Genomic DNA, 17,108 nt, shown 5'->3' with positions numbered 1-17,108 from the left:
TCCTCATCATGAAGTAGTTATTTCTCATGTTACGTGTAATGGATATCTCCTGCAGTATTGCTAATGCCGATTGCAGTGTCCGTAAATGAGACGAGAATTAGCTTTATGGAAGATGAGTCTTTGAGAAACGTGTTCAGCTGCAGACTCCGAGGAAGAAACTGCTTGTTGTCTGTGGCCTAAAATATATAGGTTTTATTACTAGATGTAAAGAAGAAAACTAAATACTGTAAAATAATAACTCTCATATGTTTCCCCTTATTATCTCCAGTAATTGTATTATTACACCGGATATTTATGATGTTACATCGGCTCATCATCTTCTCGTTAAGGTCTCTATAATATGAGATCCTCTCAGTGAAGATCTTCTAGATAAGAGAATTTTCCTGATTTACCCATCAAGGATGAATATGGACAGAGACAAGATGGCGGAAAGGATATTACACCTCACCCTAGAGATCCTCTTCCGGCTTACTGGAGAGGTGAGAGATTCTGATGACGTCACATTACATCATTCCTATCTATGGGAATAACAGATGGACAGAACTGGAGAGGTGAGGACTCTGGAAATGTCTGTAGTGAGATTTATTAATGTGTCTCCATAACCAGGATTACACAGTAGTGAAGACCTCTAGAGAGCGCTGTCAGGACCCTGTGTCTGAGGGATGGAGAAGACCCCTGAGCCCAATCACAGGTCCTCCACCTCACCCCCTGATACATGAGGACATCAATGACCAGAAGATCCTAGAACTCACCTACAAGATGATTGAGCTGCTGACTGGAGAGGTGACACTGCTGGGAATGCTGGGACATTATACAGTAACACTATTAAGGATTGGGGGATGACTGTATCATTGTATGTGTCAGGTTCCTATAAGGTGTCAGGATGTCGCTGTCTATTTCTCCATGGAGGAGTGGGAGTATTTAGAAGGACACAAAGATCTGTACAAGGTCGTCATGATGGAGGTTCCCCAGCCCCTCACATCACCAGGTAATAGACAGGACTAAATACACACGGCCTATAATTATCTGTATGGGTCATTCCACATCAAGTGGACCAGTTTTAAAAATCGTCCCCACTCGACCTTCTCCGATTTTGCTGAAAATTTATAAGGATGTACATGTATGTTTGAAAAGAGGTTCTGTAAATTTTTAGGGCCAGATCTCAAATACATTGGGCACTGTTGACCTTTCACTGGAGGTTCCACCAAGCCTGCGGCTTCAGCTAAGAGGATTTTGCAAACTTTGGCACATAGCCATTAGAGTTCTACTGTATACTGGCTATGATGCTGAAATTTGGCATACTAGCTCAACTTTTGCTGCTAAACACGATAAAATTATTACCGGCTATGACAAAACAATATTTCGGCCGCAATTTTGTGTCAAAGTAGCTTGTAAAACGCGTTGCATAAAATTTATGCCAAACTTTGCCCATATATAACTCAAGACCAAAAACCAATAGTAACTGGTGCTTTGCCCTGTACACCAAACATCTACATGACTTTGCATTGCTGCAATATCATGGTCAAACCATATGTATTTGTGGAAATATTCACACCCACATATGATGAAAAACTTAAAAAAAACGAATTTTACCTATTTTTAGGTCAAATTTCTCAAAAAGGGTACCCCTAAAATGTATTAATTCTGATATCATTAGAAAGAGCACATTTTTCTCTACAAGGATCATTGGTTTTTTTTTGGAGTCTCTCAGTTTAAGGAAAGAAAAATGCCACTGAACATGGTGTTATTTATGCGCGTAATGCATTGATTTTGTGTTTGATTTTCAGATTCTTATCACATGTTACAGAGTTGTATTGTTGCTAGTAATGTCTATTATAATCAAAAACCTATAAACCTTTTTGTTTATGAAAAGTTATTGACTATTGTTACATTTTAATGCATATATTATTTCTTTTTTAGCGATGGAGAATGAAATTGATGAAGAATCGGCCCAGTGCTCTATCGGCCTTGCGAACAATTCGAAGTGCCACCTTAAGACATTCACCCATAGCAAGGATGAGTTGAAATTGTTTACAAGCTTTGGATTGGATGAACAGAAATTGCTGGGTCGACGAGTGGGACTAAATTTTGACGAACATTCACAAATCTGTTTACACCATGAAGCTTCATTCTTGACCAAATATGAGCATTTGCAAAAATCGTGTTGCAATCCTTTTGGGAAGAAAGGTCATAACACCAAAAAGAATTTGCGAGCTATCAATTTGTTAGCAGCTGACCAGTTGAACGAATTTACAAAGAATGATGTGAAGCCTGGCCAGAAGATGTGTGCATCATGTCGAAAAGAATTTGCTAACAGGAAAAAATCAGCTGATCCAGTTTCCTCTGAATCAGATCCAGATGGAATGGAATGTTCTCCTGAAAGTCTAAATTCAAGCTTAACATCCATTGGCATCTCTCCTCTGAAATATCCACGGGTAAGCCAGCGGGATTCACTTGGATATGCAAGGAGAAAGATAAGCCAGGTACAAAATGCATTTTCTAGCAAGATTGCTTCAATTGGAGGGCTTGAGCCGAAAGACATTGAGCAAACAAAAACAGCACAGTGCAAAATGTGTCTGGATTACAATCACCTTTTGGCAGATTTGAAGCAAAAGCTGCAGGTGTCCAGTCGGGCAGAAAAGGTCCAAATCTTGACATTGGCACCTAAAAGTTGGTCCATTAAGGCTATATCAGATGAATTCGGTGTCTCTGAACGAATGGTCAAACAAGCTCGAAAGCTTAAATGTGAACATGGGATCTTAGCCTTACCTAGAATCAAGTGTGGCAGGAAAGTTTCTGAGGACGTGAAGAAAAAGGTGCAGGCATTTTTTTGAGGATGATGAATTCAGTCGAATGTGCCCTGGTAAAAAAGACTATGTATCAGTGCGAATAGCAGGAGAAAAAAAGCAGATGCAAAAGCGACTATTACTGAGCAATATGAGGGAAATGTTTGTTGCCTATCGGGATCGGAATGGCCCTGAAATTGGATTTTCCAAGTTTTATGAGCTTCGGCCAAAGTGGTGCATAACCTTTGGATCTGCTGGAACACATTCCATTTGTGTGTGTACCATTCACCAAAATGTCAAACTAATGCTTGCAGCATGCCCAATCAATGATGACTACAAAGAGCTCATATGCAAAATGGTCTGTGGAATTGAATCCAAGGACTGTATGCTTGGCCGTTGTGATAAATGCTGTATGCTAGTCAATGTGTTTGTCAACAGTGACCCTGAAGATATTATTGAGTTCAAACAATGGATTCACACTGATCAAGACACGCTTGATACCAAACAACTGACTATAGAAGATTTCATTGAAGAATTGGTTTTGAAAATTTTTAAACTTTGTAGCCATCACTACATCGCCAAGCATCAAAGTAGCTATTTAAAATCGTTGAAGGAAAATCTGAGACCTGGAGAGCTTGTGATCCTTATGGACTTTGCTGAAAATTACTCATTTATTGTTCAAGATGCCATTCAAGGTTTCCACTGGGAAAATAGTCAAGCTACAGTACACCCATTTGTAATTTACTTCAAGGAGTTAAATGGTGAAGCTGCGCAGAACATCAGCTTGTGCATAATCAGTGATTGCTCACGACATGACACAGTTGCAGCCCACACTTTCTTAACAGTAATTGTGGAGTATCTCAAGACTCTCATCTATGGGATTCGTCATATCCACTACTTCAGCAATGGATCTGCAGCCCAGTACAAAAATTTCAAAAATTTTCTCAACTTGTGCCACCACAATGCTGATTTCAAGACAGCATTATTACAATTCTTAATAGGATTATAATACCAATTCTTAGGGAATTGGTTGTGGTATAACCACCATGGACCAACGCAAGGGTTTGAATAGTGCAGTTACCATTCATTGCTTATTAATAAATAACACCATGTTCAGTGGCATTTTTCTTTTCTTAAACTGAGAGACTCCAAAAAAAAAACAATGATCCTTGTAGAGAAAAATGTGCTCTTTCTAATGATATCAGAATTAATACATTTTAGGGGTACCCTTTTTGAGAAATTTGACCTAAAAATAGGTAAAATTCGTTTTTTTTTTTTAAGTTTTTCATCATATGTGGGTGTGAATATTTCCACAAATACATATGATTTGACCGTGATATTGCAGCAATGCAAAGTCATGTAGATGTTTTGTGTACAGGGCAAAGCACCAGTTACTATTGGTTTATGGTCTTGAGTTATATATGGGCAAAGTTTGGCATAAATTTTATGCGACGCGTTTTACAAGCTACTTTGACACAAAATTGCGGCCGAAATATTGTTTTATCATAGCCGGTAATAATTTTATCGTATTTAGCAGCAAAAGTTGAGCTAGTATGGCAAATTTCAGCATCATAGCCAGTATAGAACTCTAATGGCTATGTGCCAAAGTTTGCAAAATCCACTTAGCTGAAGCCGCAGGCTTGGTGGAACCTCCAGTGAAAGGTCAACAGTGCCCAATGTATTTGAGAACTGGCCCTAAAAATGTACAGAACCTCTTTTCAAACATACATGTACACCCTTATAAATTTTCAGCAAAATCGGAGAAGGTCGAGTGGGGACCACTGGTCCACTTGACATGGAATGACTAGTATGTAAAGAATGAATTCAGTCTCTGTATGTGTTTCCTCCAGATGAATCCAGTAAGAGGACAACACCAGAGAGATGTCCCCGTCCTCATCTTCCACAGGACTGTAAACAAGAAGATCCCAATGTTCCTCAGGATCATCAGGTAGATGGAGAGAAGGTGTCATGAGATCTCCCCTATGATGTGTAGACGGCTGTGAAGGTCTTGTGCTCAGTCTTGTTTTATCCACCAGTATTATATGTTTTATACTTGTGTAATGAGAATGGTGGAGATGGCAGGATTAGAGCTGATCATAGATGGGACTTCTCCACCTGTCTGTGACTTTTACAATATTTGTTTCAGCGTGAAGATCTGACCCATATTAATACTACAGAGACATATGTGAGGGGTGATGAGCGGTGTAAAGAAGAGATTCCTACATATGACTACCCAGGTGAGTAGTAACCACTAAATGCAGAGAAGTCACAGATTCTTCTCAGTCACCGGCTGTGGCTGCTTTATCAGTTCGGTAGTCCGGCTGTATCACAATCGTGTGATCACCATTTTGCCGCTGGAGCATAACATTCGCCTCCATCTGAAAATGTTCAAATGACTTTGTGAATTATGAAAGCCCTTTTCTGTAGAACTTACAACCTGAAGGATCCACCTACCCCCTGGGATTAGGAGACGCTGACCGTTACCTGCCCAGATCTGTAAACTATAAAGCCAAATGACAGCGCACGTAGAATGTGCTGACAAGTGAGAAAATCACTTGAAGTAAAATATTATGATGGGCCTGTAAGAGAAAGCGGAGGGTAATGATGCAATCACAACAGAGTTTCCTTTTATCTAAACTTTAAAATTTATTTTAAATCTAACTTCAAACAGGATTGTGATAAACTATACAGAAAACATTACACCTGTGCCATGATATATCTCTAAGCTGTGCGTGGCTGATGGCTGTAATATACATTTACTCACGCCTGCAGGAGATGTGTTGGCATGGCTCGAGCCCTGGTTTCATGGATTCACTCAACGTCATAAATTCCATTATGTTTTCGATCCTAAGGAATTCAGATTACTGCACAGTCTCTCCTGAAATGGGGGCGCTAATACTTTCTCTAAACTCCAGTTTAGTGTTGGAGGTCTCCCTTCAAACATACTTTGTTGTTAGGGATCTAACATAGAATACATTTTTTTTTTTTACAGGTTGTGGTGGGATCGGCCGGCCTCACTTATGTGAGACTCTAATACCCTGGTAGTCTTTGAAAAAAGTTCTCCATTGCTTTTTCAAAATGTCCGAGATCTAAATTTAAGACACCTCAGCTCTGCACTATTATAAAAAGTTCTCTTTGAATGTCTATTTTTTCTTCTTGAAACTCATCTGATAGAAAATATTGTCCCTTACGATAGTTTAGATTGCCAAGAGCCCCCGAGCCCCATACTCCAATTACCCCAGAGAGGTTTCACCATTAGTTACTCATTTATTACTGATGAAGACTGTTGAGATTGATCATTTCAATAGATGTGTTATTGTCTATACTCACAGTTTTTGACTACAGTAGTTGGTGCCCAAAATATTCTGATTTAACCCCTTCCTGCAGCCAGTTTTGTGTTGTTAATCAGGTCCCATTTTTCTAATCTAACTTGTCACTTTATGTGGTGATAACTTTGAGATTCTTCACAAATGATAATAGGAAACAAATGGACCTTACAAATTATTTTCCAGCTTCTCTTGAATCTGACAATCCCCTATGTACAGCTGTACACTTCTGTCTGGGCACATGGCTGGTTAAGAAGGGAAGGAGCGCCATTTAGCTATTTGAATGCAGATCTTGCTGGAATAGTTTGCAGACACAATGTATTGGGGGCACTGTTCATGGTCACCTGGCATCTAAAAAGATGGCTACCACGAACAGGCTTGGCGCTATCTACTCCATTTTCTAGATACCAGGGATTGTCTTGCTCATCACCATTTAACCCCTCTACATGGATCTGGACTTACACAGAGACCCCTAAGCTTGGGCCACAGTGTTACCTGCTGTTCTGTGGTGTGAGATGGGAAGAAGAATAGTCAGGTAGCCGGGTCAGAACATGGAGGTCAGAGAAAATACAAAATCAGAAGACACAAGAGTAATCAATAAGCAGGCTGGGGTCACAACAGGAAACAAATACACAAGCCGGCAGCTGAGGACAGAGGACTGACCCAGAGGAGAACAAGGCTGTATCTGGCCGCTTCCAGCAATATGCTTCCAGCTTTAGTAGGGTGCGGTGCTTTCCAATTGGCTGAAGTAGATTACTTCAGCTGGACCGCTCACACACCCATATTGCCAGACAGGATGATTCCAGGGGAGGAGTCCTGACGAGATAATTTGCATATTCCCACTGCATTTTGGGGTAAGTGAAGAGTCTCCGCGAGCTCAAAGAACACTGGATTTTGGCTGTTGGAGCTGAAAAGAGGACATTGGTAAACCGCGCGCCGGCAGGCATTTTGAGGCCTTTTTTTTTAAGCTTTTTTCACTGTTTTCAGAACATTAACAGTAAGAACATGGAAGAGTCCAGGAGCCATTTGGTGAGCTGCATATCCTGCTACATGTTCACAGACTTGCCAGTGGAAAAGCCAAACTTCACATGCCAGAAATGCAAGCTTGTGTCCCTGTTGGAGGAAAAGTTGCGAAATCTAGAAGAGAGGTTAACTACCTTGAAAATCATTAAGGAAGGTGAAGAGTTCTTAGACAGAGCAGAATTATCTCTTCATGATTCAGAAATAGAAGAAATTCGAACTGCACCTGACGAAACAGAGGAATGGAAGCATGTGACCCACAGAAGCAGGAGGATCGAGAGGCAGTCAACACCCATACTGCTCAGGAACCAGTACCAGGCTCTCACGCAGGAGAACCATGAACAAATACAGCAAAATAAGACTTTGCCAGCAATGAATAACCTTGTAAGCCCTCAGAATCCTCCTGGATGGAGAAAGAAAAATGTTGTGAAGAAAAAACGGAGAGTGGTGGTCATGGGGGATTCCCTGTTAAGAGGAACAGAGGCCGCTATCTGCAGACCAGACATAACCTCAAGAGAAATGTGCTGTCTTCCAGGAGCAAAAATTACAGATGTGTCTGACAGGATATCAAGACTCTTCAGACCTACAGATCACTACCCATTCCTGCTAATACATGTGGGGACAAATGACACCGCAAGAAAGGACCTGGAAACCATCTGCAGTGACTTTGAAGAATTAGGCAAGAAAGTGAAAGAATTGGGAGCGCAGGTGGTCTTCTCATCCATCCTCCCAGTGGATGGCCATGGAACAATGAGGTGGAATAAGATTCTACAGGTGAACAACTGGCTATGTCGATGGTGCCGTCAACAAGGATTTGGATTTCTGGATCATGGAATGAATTAGCTATACTATGGACTACTTGCTAGAGATGGGGTGCACCTTACGAAGACTGGAAAACATGTATTTGGAAGTCGCCTTGCTACACTCATCAGGAGAGCTTTAAACTAGAACAATGTGGGAAGGGAAGCAAAAGGCCAGAAAAAGCCATACAGCTGACAAATACTATTGAGATCTCTGCTACTGGAAGTGGAAAGGAAGAACAAAGACAAAACAATTTAAATAATAAAAATATGGGAGGAAGAGAAACCAATCACAAACTAAAATGTTTTTATACAAATGCACAAAGCATGGGCAACAAACAAGGAGAATTGGAACTACTAATGCAGGAAAAGAAATATGATGTCATTGGAATCACTGAAACTTGGTGGGACGATACACATGATTGGAATAAAAGGCTAAAAGGATACAACTTATTTGCAAGAAACCGACTTGATAAACGAGGAGGAGGTGTCGCATTGTATGTTAGAAAAGCGTATATCTGCACAGAGATTGAAGCTTCAGAGACTGGGAGTTCTGTGGAAACTGTTTGGGTAAGAATACAAGGAGAGAACAACGGAAAGGACACCATTGTAGGCATTTACTACAGGCCACCTGGGCAAGCTGAAGATATGGATGAACTCTTTATGTATCAAATGACCAAGTTCTCCAAAAAATATGACGTAGTGGTCATGGGAGATTTCAACTATCCAGACATTTGTTGGGAATCTCTCTCAAGTAAAACTAACAGGTCAAGCAAATTCTTATACTCTCTTGCTGACAACTTTATCTTCCAAAAGGTAGGGGAGAAAACAAGGGGATCTGCTACTTTGGATCTAATCCTTATAAACAGGGAGGAAATGGTTGAGGAGGTAAAGGTGGCTGGGACCCTAGGAGGCAGCGATCATGCTATTATAGAATTTTGGATAACTAGAGGAGGAAGACATGTGAAGACTCCAACTTCAAGGTTAGATTTTAGAAAGGCAGATTTTAAGAGACTCAGAAAGAGAATAGGAGGGATCCAATGGCTGGATGTCCTTAAGGACAAAAATGTCCAGGAAGGATGGGAAATTTTTAAAAATGAGATTCTCAAAGCACAATCGTTAACAATCCCGAAAAGTAGGAAGAATGGGAAGCATTTAAGGAAACCAGGATGGATGAACACAGAACTTAAACACATGCTAAAAAGAAAGAAAGAAATGTTTATTAAATGGAAAGAGGAAGGCATATCTAAAGAAGATTATAATGCAGTCTGCAGATCCTGCAGGGCACGTATCAGGTTAGCTAAAGCTGACAATGAATTAAGGCTGGCAAGAGATGTCAAAAGCAATAAAAAAGGATTTTGGGGGTATGTCAAAATTAAAAGAAAAGTCAAAGATGCTATAGGATTTTTACAGGATGAAAATGGAGAAATGGTAAGAGAGGATGTTGAGAAGGCCGAACTTTTTAATTCCTATTTTGCATCTGTTTTCTCTCAGAAAGAAAATGTAACATCAACTGATCTTCACTGTCCTTTTAAAGGAATAGAGGAATCCAAGTTATCTGTAAACAGAAAGATTTTGAGGGAATATTTAGCTAACATAAATGAGTTCAAGTCTCCAGGTCCAGATGAATTACACCCTAGAGTACTGAAGGAGATCGTAGAAGAAATTTTAGAACCACTCTCCATAATCTTTGAAAATTCTTGGAGAACAGGAGAAGTCCCAGAAGACTGGAGAAGATCAAATGTTGTTCCTATCTTCAAAAAGGGGAAGAAGGTGGACCCAGGGAACTATAGGCCGGTGAGTCTGACTTCTATACCAGGAAAGATCTTTGAACAAATTATTAAACAACATGTATGTAAGTACCTGGATAAGAATGAAGTGATTAACCAGAGTCAGCATGGGTTTGTAACTAACAAGTCATGTCAGACTAATTTAATTTCCTTCTATGACAGAATCACTGACTGGGTGGATCAGGGAAATGCTGTAGATATAGTATATCTTGACTTCAGCAAAGCATTTGACAAAGTATCTCACGCCATCCTTATTGAAAAAATGACCAAGTATGCAATGGACCAGGCAACTGTTAGGTGGATTCATAACTGGCTTAGTGATCGGACTCAAAGGGTGGTTGTAAATGGCTTCACATCCAGCTGGATGAATGTCTCAAGTGGGGTACCACAGGGCTCCGTCCTGGGACCTGTATTGTTCAACATCTTTATCAATGATTTAGATGAAGGAATTGAGGGTAAACTGATTAAATTTGCTGATGACACAAAGCTAGGAGGGATAGCTAATACTAGAGAAGAGAGAGAGAGGATTCAAAAAGACCTAAATAAACTGGAGCAGTGGGCAGCAACCAACAGAATGGTTTTTAACAGGGAAAAATGCAAAGTACTACATCTGGGCAATAAAAATGAAAAAAGCATATACAGAATGGGAGGAATAGAGCTAAGCAACAGTACATGTGAAAAAGACTTAGGTATACTAATAGATCATAGACTGAACATGAGTCAACAGTGTGATGCAGCAGCAAAAAAGGCAAATACAATTCTGGGATGTATTAACAGAAGCATACAGTCTAGATCACGTGAAGTCATTATCGGTCTTTACTCCTCTTTGGTCAGACCTCATCTGGAATACTGTGTACAGTTTTGGGCACCACATTTTAAAAAAGACATAGACAAACTGGAGCAAGTTCAGAGAAGAGCGACCAGAATGGTGACTGGTCTGCAAACCATGTCCTATGAGGAACGGTTGCAGGATTTGGGAATGTTTAGCTTGCAAAAAAGAAGACTGAGAGGAGACTTAATAGCTGTATACAAATATGTCAAGGGCTGTCACATTGTAGAAGGATCATCTTTATTCTCATTTGCACAAGGAAAGACTAGAAGCAATGGGATGAAACTAAATGGGAGGAGACTCAGATTAGATATTAGAAAAAACTTTTTGACAGTTAGGGTGATCAATGAGTGGAACAGGCTGCCACGAGAGGTGGCGAGTTCCCCTTCAATGGACGTCTTCAAACAGAGGCTGGACAGACATCTGTCTGAGATGATTTAGTGAATCCTGCTTTGAGCAGGGGGTTGGACCAGATGACCCAGGAGGTCCCTTCCAACTCTACCATTCTATGATTCTATGATTCAACAGGTCACAGGCACCCGAATCCTAATGGCTGGACAGAGCCTGCGCCGCCCAGAGCTTCTGGTTCTGACGTCTCCTTCATCACCAGCGCCTCTTGCAGGATGAATAAGGCGGCTCATGGTGACAGAAGCAGACGTCACAGGAGCAGATACCAGAGGAGATGGGACCCACCATTTGCAGAAGCCCTAATATGACAAAATGTCAGAAAACAAAAGCAGTAGAAATCCCCATAAAGTGACTTCATTTTGGAAATTATAACTCTCAGTGAATTAATCTATAGGAGTTTCGATTATTTTGTCTTCACACGCACTTTCTGAAAATTAGCACGCAGTGGATGTTGGAGAGAAAAAATTGCACATTGGCCATTTTTTACCAAACACATAGTGCCCAGATTGTGCTCCAGGAGACACACACCGTAAATTAAGTGGCTTCTTCTCACTATAGTAATGACGAATACATGGATGCTAAATGTTGTTTGGGCACACTGCAAGGCTCAGAAGCGAGGGTGGATTTGACTTCGGGAGAGCGGATTTTGCTGGATTGGTTTATGGAAGCCATGTTGATTCTAAAGAGCCTTTGAGCCACTAATAATGTGGAAACCTCTGTTTGACCTGAGTGGGGACTTGTTTTTTGTGAGATGAGTAGAAGTTTTTATTGGTATCATTTTTCCCTACATAACATTTTTTGATGGCTTCTTATTCCATATTTTGGAGGCAGAATGAACAAACAGTTGGACACCACGCTCTACTGGTTCATCCTATGAGGTTTTCTATTAGACTGTGAACTGTCATTCTGTCAATAACTTGCCATTTCTACAGACATTTTAAGTACAATTAACACAAGAATCCCATAGACAAATAAATAAAGATTGCATACCACTTCTAAATCAATCTAAACAAACACATCTCTGGGCTACATGCTAGTCCAGGGAAATGAAGAGATATATGCTCAAGTTTAAATATTCCTCTATTTTTTAGATTTGTGTCTTATAAAATTGATTTTTAAACTTGAGCTTATATCTCTTCATTTCCCTGGATTAGCATGTAGCCCAGGGATGTGTTTGTTTAGACATTTTAAGTAGAAATGTTAAAAAATATAAATTTCAAGGATATTTTATTCAAAATTAATAATTGTTTTTTTTCTTGGCAGATGACTGTACCGGGAGATCAGAGGGACAGAAGATTTTTAAATTGGATGATCTTGAGATCCCACAGGATACAATTGAAGTGAATATCATTACTTCTTCTATGAAACAGGTCCTATCTTCTGATTCATTACCGACTACTAAGGAAAATCAAAATAAAATAAGCATTACAAAACAAACTTCTCCTAAAGGAAAGAAATCATTTTCACATTCAGAAAATGGAAACAGTTTTACCCTCAAAAAGCATATTCTTAAACATCAAAACATACACACAATGGATAATAGATTTTTTTATTCCAAACGTGGAAAATGTTTTAACCAGAAATCAGTTTTTGTTAATCACCAGAGAACCCACACAGGGGAGAAGCCTTTTTCATGTTCAGAATGTGGGAAATGTTGTAACATTAAATCAGATCTTGTTCGTCACCAGAGAACCCACACAGGGGAGAAGCCTTTTTCATGTTCAGAATGTGGGAAATGTTTTAAACTTAAATCAGGTCTTGTTAGTCACCAGAGAACCCACACAGGGGAGAAGCCTTTTTCTTGTTCAGAATGTGGGAAATGTTTTAACCAAAAATCAGTTTTGATTAAGCATCAGAGAACTCACACAGGGGAGAAGCCTTTTTCCTGTTCAGAATGTGGGAAATGTTTTACCCAGAAATCAAATCTTGTTAATCACCAAAGAACTCACACAGGGGAGAAGCCTTTTTCATGTTTAGAATGTGGGAAATGTTTTAACCATAAATCACATCTTAATAAGCACCAGAGAACCCACACAGGGGAGAAGCCTTTTTCATGTTCAGAATGTGGGAAATGTTTTAACCATAAATCACATCTTAATAAGCACCAGAGAACCCACACAGGGGAGAAGCCATTTTCATGTTCAGAATGTGGGAAATGTTTTAACCATAAATCAGCTTTGGTTAATCACCAGAGAATCCACACAGGGGAGAAGCCTTTTTCATGTTCAGAATGTGAGAAATGTTTTAACCATAAATCACATCTTAATAGACACCAGAGAACTCACACAGGGGAGAAGCCATTTTCATGTTCAGAATGTGGGAAATGTTTTAACCATAAATCAGCTTTGGTTAATCAACAGAGAACTCACACAGGGGAGAAGCCTTTTTTCTAATCTTTTTTTTTTTTCAATCCAATAAATTTTTATTGAGATTTTTTTCATTAGGTTTTTTTTTTTTTTTTTTTTTTACAAAACAAGAAACCAGTACATACAATAAAAAAATAACATACCATAGGGATGACATACATGCATCTCTCCTATATATCCTTTCAGCTTCCCCATTACCATCTGATAACTTGCAGTTACTATATCTTACAATTAACATTCCACATTCTTGAAATCTTATATAACCATAATATTGTAATAAACATTATAATCCTATACACATATAGGTGTGCTATATTACCCATACCACATGTTAAGGAATTCCAATACACATTACAATGAAACATTAGACCTCGCCATTAGCCCCCTCCCCCATAAGTCATTGTCTCTACAACAATAACCCCCTTGATGGCATTCTAGGTGTATCCAACCATAAGCCCCATATTTTCTCTAATTTATTCATTGAGTTTTGTTTTTTATATACCCCTTTTTTCTAATCTGATATTATTTATCCTATTTTTGAGTTCACTAATTTCTGGAGGTGAGGGGTTAATCCATTTGGATGCAATATGTTTCCTAGCTTGAAATAAAATATGTGAAATCCCTTTTGAAATTGGGTTAAATTCCATATCATCCTCTAATATACCTAATAGGCATTTTTTGGGTCTGGTTGAATATCTATTTTATATACCCTCTTTATAATAGACAGAACTCCTTTCCAGTATTCACCTATATCCCGGCATTCCCATAGCGTATGTAATAGGCCCGCAGCATCCATGTTACATCCTGGACATTCAGCAGCAGTCCGGTATCCTATGTTACATAGGAATCTAGGCGTCTTATATTTCCTATGTATTAATATGATCTGGGAAAATCTCTGCGCCTCATGTAAAGATAATTGGGGAACCAGGTCTAATACCGCTCTCCATTGATCCTCAGAAATTGGACCTATATCTCCATCCATTTTTGTCTGACTGGAAAAGGAAATATTTTTAAATAATTATCAAGAAGGATTCAGTAAATATCAGAAATACGACCCTTAGTATTTCCCTTCTCTAATACCAACTTAACAAAAGTATTATTTTCTACCCAAAAGGGCGTCCATCTTGATTGTGCATTAAATGAATGCCGAGACTGTAGAGATTTATAGAATTGTTTATTTGTCAACCCAAATCCCCCCTTTAATTGATCAAAGGACTTAAGTATCCCTTCAGACAATGTTTTATATCGTATATATTCCTTTATCCACCCAACTCCGGAATCCCTCTAATTTATAGACCTCTGCATATTTATTATTAAACCATATAGGTGTAGATTCATTGCAGTCTCCTATTTCCATTATATCTTTACCCCTATCCCAGACCTTGTAGAGCAAGTGTAGGGTATATTGATCTCTTGTGTGCGAGGTCATTCAGTTCCACTATATGAATAGGAATATTCCACGGTGTCCTGAGGTAATTAACCCCTTAATCCTATTTGGGTTTGCAGCGCTTTGCCACCCTCCCTAATGTTACAATATAATATATTAGTGCATTAGGAATCGCCAATCCACCAGATTCCTTGTCACTTTGTAGTTATTCACATTTTATCCTAGCCGATTTCTTTTTGATATAAGAGAACAAAACTTGCTATGAATTTTCTGAAAATGGGAATTATGGATCCAAATAGGGGCATTATGCAGAATGTATAATAGTTGGGGCATCAATATCATTATTGATAAGTTCCCTCTTCCTACAGCCAATAATGGTAATCTCCACTACGCATTGATTTTCTCTTTAACCCCTTAATGACCTTGGGATTTTCTGTTTTTGCATTTTTGTTTTTTGCCCACCTTGTTCCCAGAGCCATAACTTTTTTATGTTTCGGGCAATATGGCCATGTGAGGGCTTTTTTTGGGGGGACAAGTTGTACTTTTGAATAACGGCATTGGTTTTACCATATCATGTACTGGTAAACGGGAAAAAAAATTCCAAGTGTCGTGAAATTGCAAAAAAAGTGCAATTCCACAGTTGTTTTTATTTTTGTTTGTTTTTTTTACCACGTTCGCTGAATGCTAAAACTGAGCTGCCATTATTATTCTCCAGGTCATTACGAGTTTGTAGACACCAAACATGAATAGGTTCTTTTTTATTTAAGTGGTGAAAAAAATCCAAAGTTTGCTAAAAATAAATAAATAAATAATAATTTAAAAAAGGCTCTATTTTCCGAGACCCTTAGCGTCTCCATTTTTTGGGATATGAGGCCGGGTAAGGGCTGATTTTTTGCACACTGAGCTGATGTTTTTATTGATACTATTTTGGGGTAGATCCAATGTTTTGATCGTCCGTTAATTGCATTTTATTGCAATGTTGCGGCAACCAAAAAAACTTAATTCTGGCGTTTAGAATTTTTTTCTCGTTACGCCGTTTACCGATTGGATTAATTCTTTTTTTTTATTGATAGATCAGGCGATTCTGAACGTGGCGATACCAAATATGTGTATGTGGGGTTTTTTTTATTTTATTTTGAATGGGGCGAAAGGGGGGTGATTTAAACTTTTATATATTTTTTTATTTTTTTTAATATTTTTAAAAACATTTTTTTACACTTTTTGCTTACTTCAATAGTCTCCATGGGAGACTAGAAGCAGCACATGCCTCTTGAGAAAGCAGTCGCGAAACGCGCGTCGAGGCCTGTTCTGACGGGAGCAACCAGCCCTCCTCTGTCCCCCTTACAAGCACCATTCTGTACCTTCTTGGGTGAGTCATTTTGGTCATGTTGGTGATATATTATATGATGAATTCAAAGATACATTTCTTACCTAATTGACCTGACCCCCATTTTACTGTTTAGTACTTTCAATGTTTGCTTGTACCACCTTTCCCGCCTTCTCCTTTTTCCCATCTCCTTGCTTTTACCTACTCTCTATCTAAATTTTTCTGGATGGTATCTCTAGGTGAAGTGTCATACCTCAGTCACTGACCTGAGCCCATCCTGTGATGTTAGCGTATCTTCATGGTTCCCCCTAGGACTCCATTCCTTAGGGGACCCATGCCTATTTATAGTTATTTACTTTTGTGCCTATATTTTTTCATCTCAATCTGTGATGTACTGTTTAGGTACCTAGTCCTTTACTTTTCCATGGGTCTAAGGATATGGTGGGATTTATGATCCGCAAGTCTACACATTGTCTTTATATTTTTGATACTGTTTAAAATAATTTTTAATAATAAAGCTTATTTATGCTCATTTGCCCTCTTCGTTTTTTCATAGATTTTTTGAGTAGGCGCTGTTTTGTGGTTATGGGGTGTGAGTGGTATCCCCTCCACACCACCTATCCGTTGTTTTCAAAATGCTGGCCAAAGTGTTTTCTAGAAGCAGCACTTGCCTGATCGGCTCTGCTGCATACAGAGGACGAGCAGATCCCCTGTATGCAGCAGAAATGCTCTCTTGCTATGAGCACCGACCACTGGGCGACGCTCATAGCAATCTAGAAATGACAACCACAGGGGTCTCCTGAAGACCCCGGGTTTTCATGCCAACCCATCGGTGACCCGCAATCATGAGACGGGGCCACCGATGGGCAGCGCTAATAACGCGCTTCCCGGAAGTGCGAGTTAAATGCCGGTGTCAGAGATTGACAGCGACATTTAACTAGTTGACAGCTGCGAATAGAACGTGATTCTACCCGCGGCTGTTGTGGGCACGTCAGCTGTATAAATCAGCTGACATGTGCCCGGAGCCCGTGCTGAACCGGGGGTCACTACCTTGTGCGTACTATTAAAC

General features: G+C 39.4%; 1 protein-coding gene across 1 annotated transcript; it reads left to right on the top strand.

Annotated features, from left to right (window-relative positions):
• Positions 1-272: 272 nt before the first annotated feature.
• Positions 273-16,604, top strand: LOC141219402 (uncharacterized). Its single transcript, XM_073666120.1, has 7 exons — positions 273-479; positions 607-783; positions 865-988; positions 4,637-4,734; positions 4,933-5,023; positions 12,223-13,307; positions 16,596-16,604. Exons 1-7 carry the CDS (start codon positions 402-404, stop codon positions 16,602-16,604), a joined length of 1,662 nt encoding a protein of 553 aa, XP_073522221.1. The 5' UTR covers positions 273-401.
• The last annotated feature ends 504 nt before the right edge of the window (positions 16,605-17,108 follow it).

This window comes from Phyllobates terribilis, unplaced genomic scaffold (assembly GCF_046119375.1).
Source record: "Phyllobates terribilis strain yellow unplaced genomic scaffold, ASM4611937v1 Scaffold_268__1_contigs__length_2594270, whole genome shotgun sequence".
Taxonomy (NCBI): Eukaryota; Metazoa; Chordata; class Amphibia; order Anura; family Dendrobatidae; genus Phyllobates; species Phyllobates terribilis.
This window is presented reverse-complemented; position numbering and strand designations above follow the sequence as displayed.